This window comes from Hoplias malabaricus, chromosome 16 (assembly GCF_029633855.1).
Source record: "Hoplias malabaricus isolate fHopMal1 chromosome 16, fHopMal1.hap1, whole genome shotgun sequence".
Classification (NCBI taxonomy): domain Eukaryota; kingdom Metazoa; phylum Chordata; class Actinopteri; order Characiformes; family Erythrinidae; genus Hoplias; species Hoplias malabaricus.
In genome coordinates, this window is record NC_089815.1 from 2,430,218 (window position 1) to 2,446,147 (window position 15,930).

Below are 15,930 nucleotides of genomic sequence, written 5' to 3' on the forward strand. Positions count from 1 at the left end.
AAGCGGAGCAGAGTCAGAACGACTCGTTTTATCCTGTGTTTCTGATTCAGGCAGCGCACAGAGAACTGACTGGGGTCTTGTTTCACTGTGTGTGGGTTGGTGGGCTCCAGATCCATTCATAATACGTCATCTTTAAAAAAAAAAAGTGTTAAAAACGAAAGAATAAATCAGATTTATTTTCGCTTTTTCTGAGTGAATGTAAATGAACACATTCTCTACAGAGAACACATTTAAATACAGAACCCTGCTCCTAGATTTTGAAGTAGTCGGACTGTCAGAAATGAAGACGCAAGGCCCGGTGTCCTGTAACCGGCGCCGGCTCCTGTCTTCATTCAGAATCAAATATTAAAGACACGACTGACAGCGGATGTTTCTTTAGGGCAAACTTATGGATGAGATTAATACTGGACTTAAGCCTAGTCTCCGCCCCAGAGAAGATAAACCAGGCCTCCGGTCGGCCGCCGCTGTGTGTGAGAGAGACGCGGTGGAGCAAAACAGTCGGCTCACTCTCTCTGAGATCTCCCGGAGGAGCTCCTCTCAGACGCTCGTGCTATTTTTGGCCTCACAATAAATTTTATAGAAACGTTCCTCCACCCAGGGCTCCTCAGATTCCTCCTCCGTCTCCTGCACCCTTCCCCTGATTGAACGATTCATCAATTTCCTGTTGTTTTTCGGCCTGTGTCCAGTCTCTGAGACGTCCATGTGTTCCAGAAGGATCCGGACACTGGAGCAGCTCCTGTCTGCACCGTCGTCTCTGCTCATCACTGTCCACCTTCAACGTTTAAAAACATTCCTCTTCAGAACTGCTTTTCTTAAGGCCTTTTCACATCGAGTCGGATTTTTACAGAAAAACACAGGTGTATTAACGGTGTCCTTCACATCGAGTCTGAAACTGACGGACTGTGATGCTGCGTCAGATTCACTCCAACTCAATAAATCCACCTCTTCTTCCTCGTCCAGCGTCTTCCTGTGAGTTCAGAGCTGAGACCAGAAACGAGTCGGACTCTGTGTGAAGGTTCCACTGCGTTAAAAAACACATACATTTTTTATGTGTATGTGTATGTGTTATAAATAAATAAATTTAAAAAATCACACAATGTGAGAAGGCCTTTAGTCTGTGGTCTTACATCAGTGGTGCTTTACTGGGATCAATGTGATGACACACTTTTGCCAAAGCAATAAACTATGAAAAAAACAATGATGCAGTACAGGGCGGCGGTGGGTCCGGAGCCTACCCGGAATAACTGGGCGCAAGGCAGGAACAAACCCTGGAGGGGGCGCCAATCCTTCACAGGGCGACACACACATACATTCACTCACACACTCACTCACACCTATAGACACTTTTGAGTCTCCAATCCACCTACCAACGTGTGTTTTTGGAGCGTGGGAGGAAACCGTAGCACCCGGAGGAAACCCACGCAGACACAGGGAGAACACACCACACTCCTCACAGACAGTCACCCGGAGCGGAACTCGAACCTACAACCTCTAGGACCCTGGAGCTGTGACAGAGACACGACCTGAGTACAATTCCAGAGAGTTTACAGCAGCAGCAGTCAGCAGGGGGTGCTACAAATCACTACAACCACTGGCAGTGAATCTTTCCAGTGCCTAGTGTCAGAGGTTAATAAATAGTTAATTTTGTTAAAAGCAGTGTGCAGTAGATTTAACAAATCCATGTGATCAAGAGAAACATCTGGGCTTTATTTTGTGGAGTGATGGAGCTCCATCCTGTGCCTTTGGGATGATTCAGAATCCAGAACCGAACATCCAGCTTCATCACCTCATCTCACTTCAGTTTAAGTGGCTGAATGCCATCAAATCCACAGCAAATGTTTTGAAAATTGGTACAGAAATGAAATGTAACGCTTTCCCAGACGAGAGAGTGCTGCTGCGGTGAAGAGGGACACACTCAGGAGAGACGCTGATGTCCATTTACTTCTGTCCTCGTTGAGACCTGGTGACGCTGAGCTCTGATTGGACGACACCTTGACGAGCGCCGCAGGCTTAAGGCAGAGCTAATAAACCCAGCGCTAATAAACAGCAGTTCTAATGGAATTAGAGGAGAGTAATATCACACGCAGCTTTATTAAACGATGGCAAACAAAATGCAAATGAGGACCTCCTTTTAACACAGTCAGGAAATTACTGATAATGATCTGATTAACTCCGGCTAACGATGGACATCAGAAACATGATCGGAGGTGGGGGGTGAGGTGGGGGGGTAGTGCCCACGGCAAAACCGTCATCAGCAAAAACATCTCTCATTATCATCATCAGAGACTGCACCAGTCACACGACAGAATCTGTAGAGGAGAAACATCTACAGCCAATCAGATACAAGCTTCTGATTTAGGAACCACCCACTGACTCCTCCCATAACGTTCAGCAGAACCAATCAGACACAAGCTTCTGATTTAGGAACCACCCACTGACTCCTCCCATAACGTTCAGCAGAGCCAATCACACACAAGCTCCTGATTTAGGAACCACCCACTGACTCCTCCCATAACGTTCAGCAGAGCCAATCAGACACAAGCTCCTGATTTAGAGACTGCCCACTGACTCCTCCCATGAAATTCAGCAGAGCCAATCAGATACAAGCTTCTGATTTAGGAACCACCCACTGACTCCTCCCATAACATCCAGCAGAGCCAATCAGACACAAGCTCCTGATTTAGGAACCACCCACTGACTCCTCCCATAACGTTCAGCAGAGCCAATCAGACACAAGCTCCTGATTTAGGAACCACCCACTGACTCATCCCATGAAATTCAGCAGAGCCAATCAGACACAAGCTTCTGATTTAGGAACCACCCACTGACTCCTCCCATAACGTTCAGCAGAGCCAATCACTGACTCCTCCCATGAAATTCAGCAGAGCCAATCAGACACAAGCTCCTGTTTTACCACCCACTGACTCTAAAATGCAACCAATACAGATTAATTCACACAAACCCTTGTGTTAATAGAGTACAGAGCCAGCAGCGGGGACCAGCAGCGCCCCCTACAGTTTAATTCCACTGTGAGTTCTGTCTCCCCCTGCTGGACAAACAGGAGTTTACTGAGGGATGAAACATTACAGAAATCCTATTGGATGAAATTCCCGTCATTACTTGTCTATGTATTTGTTTGTGGAGTTAACCCTCGAACCGCCAAACTCAGCCCTTACACACTTTCCACTCAAAGCTGCTCCAAATCCAGAGCTGACGTCTCACTGAGAAACTGAACCGAGAAACAAATGCCACTGAGATCTTCAGGAGAAACACACACACACACACACACACACACAGAACAGAAAGAGGGTAGTGTGTAAATATTAAGGCGGGTAGTTTATTCATTTATTTATTCCTGTGATCTTTGTTTATTTGTTTATTGTTTCTGTACAGAAATGAAATAATGCACTGTGCTCCGGCCGCGCAAGAGACTCGAGAATCACAGCAGAATTCACACCGTCCACTGAGCCCCGCACCAATCACATCCATCTTCATTTACATATCCTCATTTCCTCTCTACAACACCAGCGGCCTGTACAGCACAGACCCAACAGCACTCTGCTCATCTACCCATCACAGTGAGAGAGAGAGAGAGAGAGGGAGAGAAAGAGACAGAGAGAGTGAGGGAGACACACAGAGAGAGAGAGAGAGAGAGAGAGGAGTGGGAGAGAGACAGAGAGAGAGAGAGAGAGAGAAATGGAAAAAGAAAGAGGGGAGAGAGAAAGAGAGGGGGAGAGATAGAGACAGGAAGAGAGAAGAGGGAGAGAGACACACAAAGACAGAGAGAGTGAGGGAGACACACAGAGAGATAGAGAGAGGAGTGGGAGAGAGACAGAGAGAAAGAGAGATGGAAAAAGAAAGTGGGGAGAGAGAAAGAGGGGGAGAGAGAGAGAGACTGGAAGAGAGAAGAGGGAGAGAGAGAGTGTGTGAGGGAGACACACAGAGAGACAGGAAGAGAGAAGAGGGAGAGAGAGAGACACACAAAGAGAGAGAAAGAGAGAGACAGGAAAAGAGAAGAGGGAGAGAGAGAGAGACAGAGAGAGAAGAGGGAGAGAGAGAGAGAGACAGAGAGAGAGGGGGAGAGAGAGAGAGACAGAGAGAGAGGGGGAGAGAGAGAGAGACAGAGAGAGAGGGGGAGAGAGAGAGAGACAGAGAGAGAGACAGAGAGAGAGGGGGAGAGAGAGAGAGACAGAGAGAGAGAGAGAGAGAGAGAGAGAAAGGAATCAACAATGGTCTGAGTGTATCTTTGTACAAAGCAGTGTGGAGCTCCTCTCAGAGGGAGATGGCTGTCCACTGTCTCCACACACTGTGTTTTTTAACAAAATGAGAATTGTGATTTTTAATACGACACACAGTTACTGTAAAAGAAACAGTGGAGAATGCTGAATTATAATTTACAGAAATAAAAGCTTTAACACTAATGTATTCAGCTGATATGGATCAGATGTGAGCTGCTCGTCTGATCAACATCGAAGCAAACTTTGAATTTCAGTCTAAAATCAACTAATGACAAATGTTCTATTTATAATTTGCACATTTTATTAATATTATTATTATTATTATAAGTACAGAGTGCTCTGGTTCAGTTCCCAGCGATGCCTCAGTCATCCGTAAGTCATGACAGGTAGCGGGCTGTTAGCATACTCCTACAAGCGTGTTGAGCTCCATTGGGGTGTGTGTGTGTGTGTGTGTGTGTTAATTAGGAAGGGAATTAAGATTTAAATCAAATAAACTAATTGCAATATAAAACCGCGAGAGTTAGCGAGAGTCAGACGCTGAATCGTGCTGTGGTTTAGCCGTATTAGCGTTAGCTCTGTGTGACTCCCTTCTGGAGACGAGCCAAAACAAACAGCGCTAACAGCCGCGTGTCACTCCCAGAAACACGCTACGCTAGCTGTCTGAACTAGCGCTGAGCGTCCGGGTGTTATCGGCTCTCCTGTGGCTCTCAGGGACACGGCACTCTTCCGTCTCTCTGTCTGTCAGCAGCAGCTTAGCCGCTAGCGTCTGTGCTAAGCCTTATTGAGGAGCCTCTGAAACGCTGACACCACCAATCAACAGCGAGCGGCGCTAGCAGCAGGATTAGCAGAGCTAGCGCAGAGGTGCTGAGCTTCCATTTGTCGCTTTGCTCTTTTTCTCATTAAAACAAATCACACACAACAACAACAACTACAACCTGATGAGAGCAGAACAGTCCTCGTTACAACTCACACGGGAAGGAGGGATGAAGGGGAGAAAGGAAAGTTGGAGGCCGGGAGGATGGATAGACAGAGGAAGGGAAGGATAGAGAGACAAACTGATAAATAGATGGAAGGATCTGCAGGGCGATGGAGGGAGAATGGCGTACGGAGGGATGGAGGATGGATTGACAGAGTTAGAGTGAAATCCAGTGAGCAGAGACTGGGATAAAGTTCAGTGTCACGTCTCCGTCGTCTCAGCCTCGCCCTGTGGAGTGACGCATCTGAAACGGAGGGTAAACCTGGCAGTGGGGGCTTTGGAGGGTGGGGGGGTGGGGGGGGCTCTGATTTAAAAACATATTACAATTGTAAAGAAAATAAATTAATAAAGGAATAAATAAAGCCCCAAAGGCACCAGAGTTATTAGCTTACAACCTCAGAGAGAGAGAGAGAGAGAGAGAGAGAGAGAGGGGGAGAGAGACACAGAGAGAGAGGGGGGAGAGAGAGACAGAGAGAGAGGGGGGAGAGAGAGAGAGAGAGAGAGAGAGAGAGGGGGAGAGAGAGACACAGAGAGAGAGAGAGAGAGAGAGAGAGAGGGGGAGAGAGAGAGAGAGGGAGAGAGAGAGGGGAGAGAGAGAAAGAGAGAGAGAAAATGTGTGCACAGAAAACTGACTGGGGCCTTGTTTTATTGTGTGTGGGTTGGTGGGCTCCAGATTCACAGAATAATGTGAACAAGAGGTTTATTCTTAATAAGTTCTCTTTAAAAGAAAAGTAAGGGTTAAAAATAAAGGAATAAATCAATAATAAGAGCTTGATGTGGTTAATTTTCCTGTTTTCTGTTGATTTTCTGAGTGAATGTAAATGAACACATTAAAATAGAACTGTGCTCCTCGTAACGTCTTCTGCACATCATTTAAAATGCTCTTTTGAAAGTATTTCCTAATGTTTAAAGACTTCAGACACAAAAAGAAATATCCTTAAATGTCAACTCATGAGTCTAAATGTGGGGCAGAAATACCATCGTCCAGTAATTAGCTGCTCGGGGACGTTCAGAAACACTCGGAGACGACCGAGAGAACGCACTGAGAGTCCCTGACGGGGCCAGAGAGCTCAGACAGAGCCAAACTTCTTCTCTCATTCCCCAGAAGTGTTCCTCTATAACCTCCAGCCCACACACACACTGAGGTGAACCTGGAGAACACATGTAGTGCTTTTCCCCTAACGAGGAAACGAAAGTGTTCAAGACACGGGAAAAACACACCACACTCCTCACAGACAGTCACCCGGAGGAAACCCACACAGACACAGGGAGAACACACCACACTCCTCACAGACAGTCACCCGGAGGAAACCCACGCAGACACAGGGAGAACACACCACACTCCTCACAGACAGTCACCCGGAGGAAACCCACACAGACACAGAGAGAACACACCACACTCCTCACAGACAGTCACCCAGAGGAAACCCACGCAGACACAGGGAGAACACACCACACTCCTCACAGACAGTCACCTGGAGGAAACCCACGCAGACACAGGGAGAACACACCACTCTCCTCACAGACAGTCACCCGGAGGAAACCCACGCAGACACAGAGAGAACACACCACACCCTCACAGACAGTCACCCGGAGGAAACCCACGCAGACACAGGGAGAACACACCACACTCCTCACAGACAGTCACCCGGAGGAAACCCACGCAGACACAGGGAGAACACACCACACTCCTCACAGACAGTCACCCGGAGGAAACCCACGCAGACACAGGGAGAACACACCACACTCCTCACAGACAGTCACCTGGAGGAAACCCACGCAGACACAGAGAGAACACACCACACTCCTCACAGACAGTCACCCGGAGGAAACCCACACAGACACAGAGAGAACACACCACACTCCTCACAGACAGTCACCCGGAGGAAACCCACGCAGACACAGGGAGAACACACCACACTCCTCACAGACAGTCACCAGGAGGAAACCCACGCAGCAGTGTGGTGACGCCACAGCCTCCTGTTAAAGTAACGATACCTTATCCTGGCGCTGGGGAACCCGGCTACACAGTGTATCCACAGTGGCACTGGCGCGGGAGTTTAAAGCAGTTGAGGGTTGAGATGAAGGAATATATCCAGGTGAGCTGGGGGAGCCCAAGGGCTGATGGGAAATAACCCAGAGGAGTAAAGCCGGCAGCTCTACAGCAGCCTGTAGTGTAAATACTGCACTCGCGGTGGGCCTGTGTGTGTGTGTGTGTGTGTGTGTGTGTGTGTGTTAGGGATTTTGTGCACAAAGCAAACAACAGCCGAGGAAAAAAGGAGAGAGAGCTGATTATGGAGAAGAGAGTCTCTGCGGACCCAAAAAACCCAAACGGAAGCCCCAGGACACCATCTCACACACACACACACACACACACACACACACACAAACACTCACGCACTGAGACACACACACTCAGACACACACAGCAATTCAAGAGGCCAATGAAGCACATCTGCTAAGCTACTTGATCAAATAACTCCATTATTGCCCGCAGTCATGTGACAAACGTTGTCCCCCCCCCCCCCCCCCACACACACACTCTCTCTCTCCAGAGTCCCCTACCTTCGCAGTACGTGGCGTCTCCGTGGATCGAGGCGAAGCCGCTCTTGCACTCGCACTCCGCTTTGTTTTTCCGGTTTCTGCAAACAGAGTTTTCTCCACAGAGCACGCCCTCCGCGCAGAAATCGTGACCTAGAACAGAATTAGAGTCAGACTCAAGATTAGAAACAATCCCAGAGACAGAAGTCAGAGAGTTACACTTCAGACTTCAGTTAAAACCAGAAGAAAAGCAAGATTCAGAGCCAGATCCTGTGATCCTACGCCCCGCTGGCTGACTCTTGGTATTGGGTGTGGGGACTGTTGGATGCTGTGAGGGTGGGTGTGTGTTACAGAGATGTACAGGCCGTTCCCGGTCAGAACGAGGCGTGAGTCCGTCATTAATCTCTTTAACAGCTGATTCTCCCACTCTACACTGCAGTCTACTCCCTCCACTGACAGAGGGCGCTGTGTCTATCCAACACCACTACACTCCGCATGGCAGCCTGAGGCTTGAGTCCCAGCTCCGGCAGGAAGAGCAAGCTACACCATGAAGAGTCAACAGAGCAATAGGCTGGATGTGGAATGGTGGCTGTGTGTGTGTATATTGCATTAACCTTTTGCCAAAATATTAGAGACAGCTAAATAAAAGAAATCAAAAAGACCAGTTTAGAGCGGGTTCCCAGAGCAGCGTCGTCCTCTCGCACCGCGATGATCTCTCAGACGCTTTGGCTCTGTGTTAATTCCTGTGTTAATGTAAACACCTTCATGGCCTCGTATCTTCATTTTCAAACTGATAAACACGTCCTCCTGAATGAGACGCCACTGAGACTCACTCGAGCCGGAGAAACATCACAGAAACATCGCACTGCGTCAGCATTTCTGCTGCGGCTCCTCAGCTGCTCTCACTTTAATGAGCTCCAGGCCCTGTCTTTATTTCTGTAAAACTTTATTCATCTCTGGAGCTTGGGGAAACTCTTATCAGCAAACTCATAAACACAGTCCGTACGGTCCCTGAGCGAGAGAGCGGTGACAGTGGCGCGAGAGTGGGATGAGAGAGGGACAAGGGAAGACAGAGGGACAAGGGAGAAGGACGAGAGGGGGACGACAGAGGGACGACAGAGGGACGAGAGAGGGATGAGAGTGGGACGACAGAGGGGCGACAGAGGGGCGAGAGAGGAACCACAGAGGTTCGAGAGGAGGGGCGACAGAGGGGCGAGAGAGGAACAACAGAGGTTCGAGAGGGGGGGGGGGTGACAGAGGGATGAGAGAGGGACAAGGGAAGGACGAGAGAGGGATGAGAGATGGACGAAAGAGGGGCGAGAGTGGGGTGAGAGAGGGGCGAGAGAGGGGAAAGAGAGGGACGAGAGAGGGGAGAGAGAGGGGAAAGAGAGGGGAGAGAGAGACGAGAGAGGGACGAGAGAGGGGAGAGAGAGACGAGAGAGGGACGAGAGAGGGGAGAGAGAGACGAGAGAGAGGGGAGAGAGAGGGTGTGTAACACAGAGATGTCATCAAAGTGGAAGCTGAGGAAAGACGAACTGATTGAAGAAAGGCAAACATCTGACCAAAAGATTAAAGGAGACAGGTCTGACTGTGTGTGTGTGTGTGTGTGTGTGTGTGTGTGTGCGGTAAATACATATGCAAATAAATATGCTCTCTCTCTCTGAAGAGCCTCTGAAGCCGACCGTAAGGAACCTGGAGCATGTGAAGACCACTGTGGCCTGTTGAGAATGAGATAAGCCCGAGATGGAGTTGTATTTTTTCAGCTTAGTGTCTGATGAACAAATGAGAAGCAAAAATAAAAACATTTCCCTCCTGAGATAAAGAAGAAATTCAAACACAGAACAGCTTCCTTTCACATTTCACTCCATCACCTGGCTCTGAAATCAGAGAAAACACCAAAGCCACCCGCAGCATCGACGCTACATTTCAATCCCTTACTGCTTCAAACACACATTGAATTCTAAGTGAAACAATATTAAAGGGACTCTATTATGAATAAAATCCTATGTTCAGTGCCTGTTCATATTAATGTGACCATCCACATCTGAGACTTTAGAATGGCCCCGCCCCCTCGTCTGAGTCTGTCCAATCACAGCGCTGGACCCGCGTTTATGTGAGAGCGCAAAGACGCGGTTAAACTGACGAGTGAAACAGACACAACGAGCGCGGAGAAATAAGAGCACTGAGTAAAAACGGAGAAGAAAGAGAACAGAGTGAAAACGACTAAAAACCAGAGCTTCTGCTCCTCGCTCCTCACTGCTGTGCGCTCGGGGTCGGGGTGAACAGCGAGCGGCTCATTATCATTTAAAGGAACAGGTGCGTTCTGAACAGGGCATGTTTACACAGGGGGAGAACACTGCTGTGGAAGCTCCTCACTGGAGCGAGTTATAAATGAGAAAAGAAAAAGTCTCACCTCTGCAGACGTTACAGCACCGGTTCTCCGGCAGAACCTGGTCCTTTAGTGAACAGTTCAGACTCAGACAGACTTCTGACACCGGAATCATCCGTCCGTTCTGTTCAGAGAGAGAGAGAGAGACTGAGACTCTAGCACTAATCAAAACATGGAACAAATATGCAGTGTATAATGATCAGCCAAAACATTAAAACCACCTCCTTATTTCTAAGCTCCTGTCCACACTCTGTGGCTCTAGATATTTAGTCCTGCAGTGTTTAGTCTTTGTGTGTGTGTGTGTGTGTGTGTGTGTGTGGTGTTTAGGAGTTCACAGCAGTCTGGGTGTTTTTCCTTAATATTTTTTAAAGAAAACAATGTCCACCTTTAACTCCACTTTTAATCACTCTTTCTATTGATCTGTATCTTCTTTCGGAGCGTGAACAGATATAACACACCTCAGCAGTGACCTCACGTACGGTCGGATGAAAAATAAAACACTGACGCTGGCCTCGGGATGTTTACCTTCCATTAAAGTCAATAAAAATAACAACAACAAGCTCAGAAAGTGAGAGACTATTTTCAACTTAAACAAGGACACGGTGTCTTTGATGCGAGGAAATTGATACCTTCTAATATTAAAGGTTCAATAAGTACATTTTAACAAAATAAACAAACAAACAAAAAAAACAACAACACAGTAAACAATATTTTAAAACACAATTACTTCCTCCTTTTTATAAAAAGATAGTCAAGTTTCTTCATGGTCCATGAATGAATCAATTTATACTCCATAGAGTGGGGTGACCACACCTTTAACACACGGTTGAATAAATAATCGCTGATACATCCAAGCCACTAGGTGTCAGTATATTGTGTGTTTTATTACACGAGGAAGAATCAGTGGAGAAAATGACTGACTGCTGCTTTAAATCTGTATTGTGCTTCTTTAGCTTTAGCATTGGAGCTAATAAGTACTTAAAGGTAAATCCCAGTCAGTTAGCATCATTTTAAACATCAATTTATAGGTTCCACACGCAGAGTTCTCTCTGTTACCTCACTCTTTTTAGAGAGTCAATGTTCCCAGAAACAGACACAATACATTTGCATTGCTTTAAGATCTTTATCCCTGTGACACTGCTCTGAAACACGTCTAAAAACATCAGCTACGAACAGCGAAGCGTCTGAATAAAACAAACCCTCGCTCGGTTCTGCACGGATCTCAGGGTCTTGGGAATGAATGGTAGGCTTTGAAATGTGTGTTTACATAATACATCAAAGGCTTTTATTACATAATAATGAGGAATCTGAGGTTTTAATGATGTGTTCTTTAAATAAACTTGTACTTTACATTGTGTCCATCTCCACTCTGTGTGGAACTGACCGAGGGTCCCTTAGGGTCCAGAGTGTGTTTTCAGAGAGGGAAGAAGGTTTTGTAAAAGTGGACCTTCAGAACTCAAGAGTTCAGCTCTGGTCACTTTTAGTCTGAAATCACATCCTGCTTCTTTAAAGGCTATCTTCACTATTTGAATCCGATAAAAAATGTGGTTTTTATCCAAATCCATTTGCTGCTCTCCACTTTGTGCTGGAAAAAGCTCTGGTGTTTGCACACAGCCCTGGCTCCGTAAAGGGGAAACAAACTTAACTTCTAAGTCCGAACTGGATCAGGAGGTTTGTGTCTGGAGGTTTTTAGACAACGGAGAGACTCCAAATGCTGAAAAGCACCAACCGAGATGAGGATGTTGCTCTATTCCTGCTCCATAGGGGGGTAACACTGACGTATTTTTGCTGTTACAGTTACATTACTTAAGGTGGAACTGACTCAGGAGAGCGCTAACTGCATGAAAGTAAACGCAGAGGAAAAGTGCTACAAAACTAAACAGCTCGAGTTACACATGAGTTTCTGTGGGAATTCAAACAGTGAATAAACACTTACAGACAATTTACACTTCAGACACCAACAAGATACAGTCGCTTCTTACTCACACACACCGCTCCACCTTAAAAGATACAGTCGCTTCTTACTCACACACACCACTCCACCTTAAAAGACACTGAACATCTGAATGAAAATAATGTTTCTGTTACATCACACACAAACACAGTTTGTTTGATCGTCATGCAGCAGCTGTGTAATTCATCATCCACAGCCCACCCAGAATCACAGAGCACAGGAACACACCCCAAACACACCACCAGTCCATCACAGGAACAGCTATAACTTTTTAGTAAATGCCATTAATGTAGGACCATGTGTAGGTGAAGGGGTTAAAAGGAACGTTTTAAAATCGTCCGAGCGTGAAACACGTCTGATACGAAGCCGAATCTGAATCTAATTCCAGTGCTGATAATTGGCTCATGAATCATTAAAATCCTCTAAAAGCCCTTGAGTCCTTTCAGAGACGTCCAACATCAGTCGGAACACAGAAATAAAGCCATTATTTCCAGACGCAGATGAAAATACACGACGTGCGATGTGAGAAATATGAGAAATGTGTGGAGCACAGTGTCTTTTTTACTTTATTAATAATGCATATCACATTTAGGCCAATAGAGACCGACTGGAGTTATCATGCACAATTTAAACGGTTCTCTTCACAACCTCTTTCTTCTGTCCATTTCTCCAGAAACTCTGAGTTTATACATTATTAATTAATGCGTGTTAATGTGAAATGCCTGGATTAGGTGTAATGTCAGCCTGAGGAGACTTTTTACCGAAATTGAACACAGTGTCAACAGCGCCGACCTCTTTAAAATACGCAAAATGTTGCAGAACGCACGCTCACGTTTCAGCATTAACTTTTGGTTAGGAATTCATTCATTCATTATCTGTAAGCGCTTATCCAATTCAGGGTCGCGGTGGGTCCAGAGCCTACCTGGAATCATTGGGTGCAAGGCAGGAATACACCCTGGAGGGGGCGCCAGTCCTTCACAGGGCAACACAGACACACACACACACACTCACACCTACGTACACTTTTTTTTTTGAGTCGCCAATTCACCTACCAACGTGTGTTTTTGGAATGTGGGAGGAAACCCACGTGGACACGGGGAGAACACACCACACTCCTCACAAACAGTCACCCGGAGGAAACCCACACAGACACAGGGAGAACACACCAACTCCTCACAGACAGTCACCCGGAGGAAACCCACGCAGACACAGGGAGAACACACCACACTCCTCACAGACAGTCACCCGAAGCGGGAATCGATCCCACAACCTCCAGGCCCCTGGAGCTGTGTGACTGCGACACCTACCTGCTGCGCCACCGTGCCGCCCTTGGTTAGGAATAAAAGGGTTAATTATATACGATGTCATCGTCCAATCAGGACTGTTTTCTTGGCTGTATCTAGGTAGATTCAGCAAAGTGTGCTCTAATTGACCATTAAAATTACAACCCACTGCCACTGATGCAAAGTGCCAAAATTATTTAGTGCTCACACTGACCCCTAATGGTGAAACTACACCCTGCTACACGAGTGAGTTTTATATCGTAAATGTGAGGTGTATACACCCCGAAACAGCTCTCTCTCAATCACAGCCCTCAGGCTTTGAGATCCACAAAGACCACAGGGACAGCGCCCCCTGTTGGACCCACCCCCTCAACACCACCCAAGCTTTGTCCAAACTTGAGCTTCCGTGGATCTTCCGATTCTAATGATTCTGTTCTACAGCTGTCAGCGTTTTTACAATAAATAAATATATAAAGAAGTTTTTAAAAATAAAAGCACAGACTCCGTCTGAGTGGAAGCGGTTTGGGTAATTAGGCACAAACTCAGCGCTGACATTTCAGAGCAAGAGGGGACGTCGCAAAGATGAAAAACACACTGAGAACTGTGGATAAGTCGAGAAACATCTGACTTCCTCGAGGACATCATCGCATCCTCATTAGAAACATCACTTCTCACATCACACCACGACACACTTCAGATCCACACAGCTCCAGCAGCTAGTCTTTATTATAATCACTGTTACACAGTTCTACTCCCTAAAACCTGGCCTGTGTTTTAGAGCTTTATTCACAATATGTAAATGAGTAAACAAACTACTTTGAAAGTAAACCCAATAAAGAAGTGCTGGGGTGGAACCTTCCATTAGTTATTAGCTCCAGTGCTAAAGCTAAAAGCTAACTCTGTATGTCTGTCGCTTTAAAGCCATCATACTGACACCTAGTGGCCTAAACCTACATTAAAAATGGCCGTCCCATGTGGGAGACCCACTCTATGAAGCAGAAACTGTTCATTCAGGAATGGCACAGTAGCTTGATCATCTTTGAGACAAATTCAACAGAAGTAAATGCATCTTGAATAATTCTGAAATCACTTTATTTATTTAGTTTTGTTGTTGCTGTCCTGCACTGTCCCCGTCATCGGCAGGTGATTGTCCTCACTGTCCCAGTGTTGGGGACATTGTGTGTGGTGTGTGACGGAGTTCAGCTAACAGCTAAAGGGGGAACTGGAACTCAGGATAAAAAAATAAAAACAAAATAATAGTTTACTTCTAATTTGTGGCACATTTTAAGGATGGCACCTTTAATTTTTAAAGCAGATTCTGATTTGACTCATGTTCCTCCACCCTATGTAGTGCACAGTGTGGTGGAGTAGTTGTATAGTTATCTTCTCTGCACTATGTAGGGAGTAGAGCGCTATGTGTAACTGAGTGTAGTTTACATGTGGCATCAGAATACAAACAAACACAACGCTGTATTGTGGAGAAGAGGAGACATAGTTAAGTTTCTGGGGTGGTGACGGCAGGCTACGGCGTAGGGAACGATGCGGGGTTAGAGTCGACGCAGGAGCTACGTGTTGCTCACAGCGTAGCATCGACACAGAAGTACACTTTGGGCTTCAGTGTTAAGTTAAATGAGTTTTATTCCAAATAATGTTGGAGTATTAATCTAACGATGCTGAAAATCGATAAAAACTGATGCCTTCGTTATGTTTTTGTGCAGCAACAATATGTTTAATCAGCAGCGTCAGAGAAAAGCTTTTTATCTCTAAAGAAAATTAATTGAAACAGCTTCCCTGGACCTCCTGCGGTCAGTCCAATAATGACTTTAATTAAGATTCACATTAAAAACGAACCCACCCGCCGTGTCCCTCTGTTCTCTCTGATTTACAGCTCACCGTTTCATAAATAAACTTCTAATCAGGCTCTCGCTCGGGCCACGGAGCCGTAACTGGACCCTAACCTCTGGGAGTGGACCTCAATATCCACCCAGAAACATCAACGCTGACTCTGGACACGAGCTGGACCTTTACCTGGCATTCCCTGCAGCCCTGCAGCAGAACACGCTGACCCTCCCACAGAGTCTGGTCCATGAAGCTGCATTTCGCTGCAAACAGAGAAACAGAGACTTTGTTGAGAAAGGAGAGAAAACAGACTCAGGATGAGAAAGAAAAGATCAGTCAGTCTCTCCTCAGGGGGCAGTACTCCTCTCAGATACAGGACAGAGCCCGGGTCCAAGACAATGTCAGTACAGAAAGAGAAAGGGTTAGAACAAAGAGAGAACAGAAAGAGAAATAGTGAGAAAGAAAAAGAACAGAAAGAGAAACAGCAAGAAAGAAAAAGAGAACAGAAAGAGAAAGAGCGAGAAAGAAAAAAGACAGAAAAGAAAGAGTGAGAAAGAAAGAACAGAAAGAGAAAGAGTGAGAAAGAAAGAGAACAGAAAGAGAAAGAGTGAGAAAGGAGAGAAGACAAACTCAGGATGAGAAAGAAAAGATCAGTCTGTCTCTCCTCAGGGGGCAGTACTCCTCTCAGATACAGGACAGAGCCTGGGTCC

At 46.3% G+C, this 15,930-nt stretch overlaps 1 protein-coding gene across 1 annotated transcript in view; it reads right to left on the reverse strand.

The window, feature by feature from the left end:
• The window catches only part of LOC136671610 (protein kinase C-binding protein NELL1-like), a 146,770-nt gene that overhangs the window by 58,541 nt on the left and 72,299 nt on the right, over nucleotides 1-15,930 (reverse strand). The window contains exons 10-12 of the mRNA XM_066647355.1: nucleotides 15,410-15,483; nucleotides 10,169-10,268; nucleotides 7,780-7,908 (exon numbers count right to left, since the gene is read on the reverse strand). Of these exons, the coding sequence (XP_066503452.1) occupies nucleotides 7,780-7,908; nucleotides 10,169-10,268; nucleotides 15,410-15,483 (303 nt within the window). The remainder of the gene's footprint in view (nucleotides 1-7,779; nucleotides 7,909-10,168; nucleotides 10,269-15,409; nucleotides 15,484-15,930) is intronic.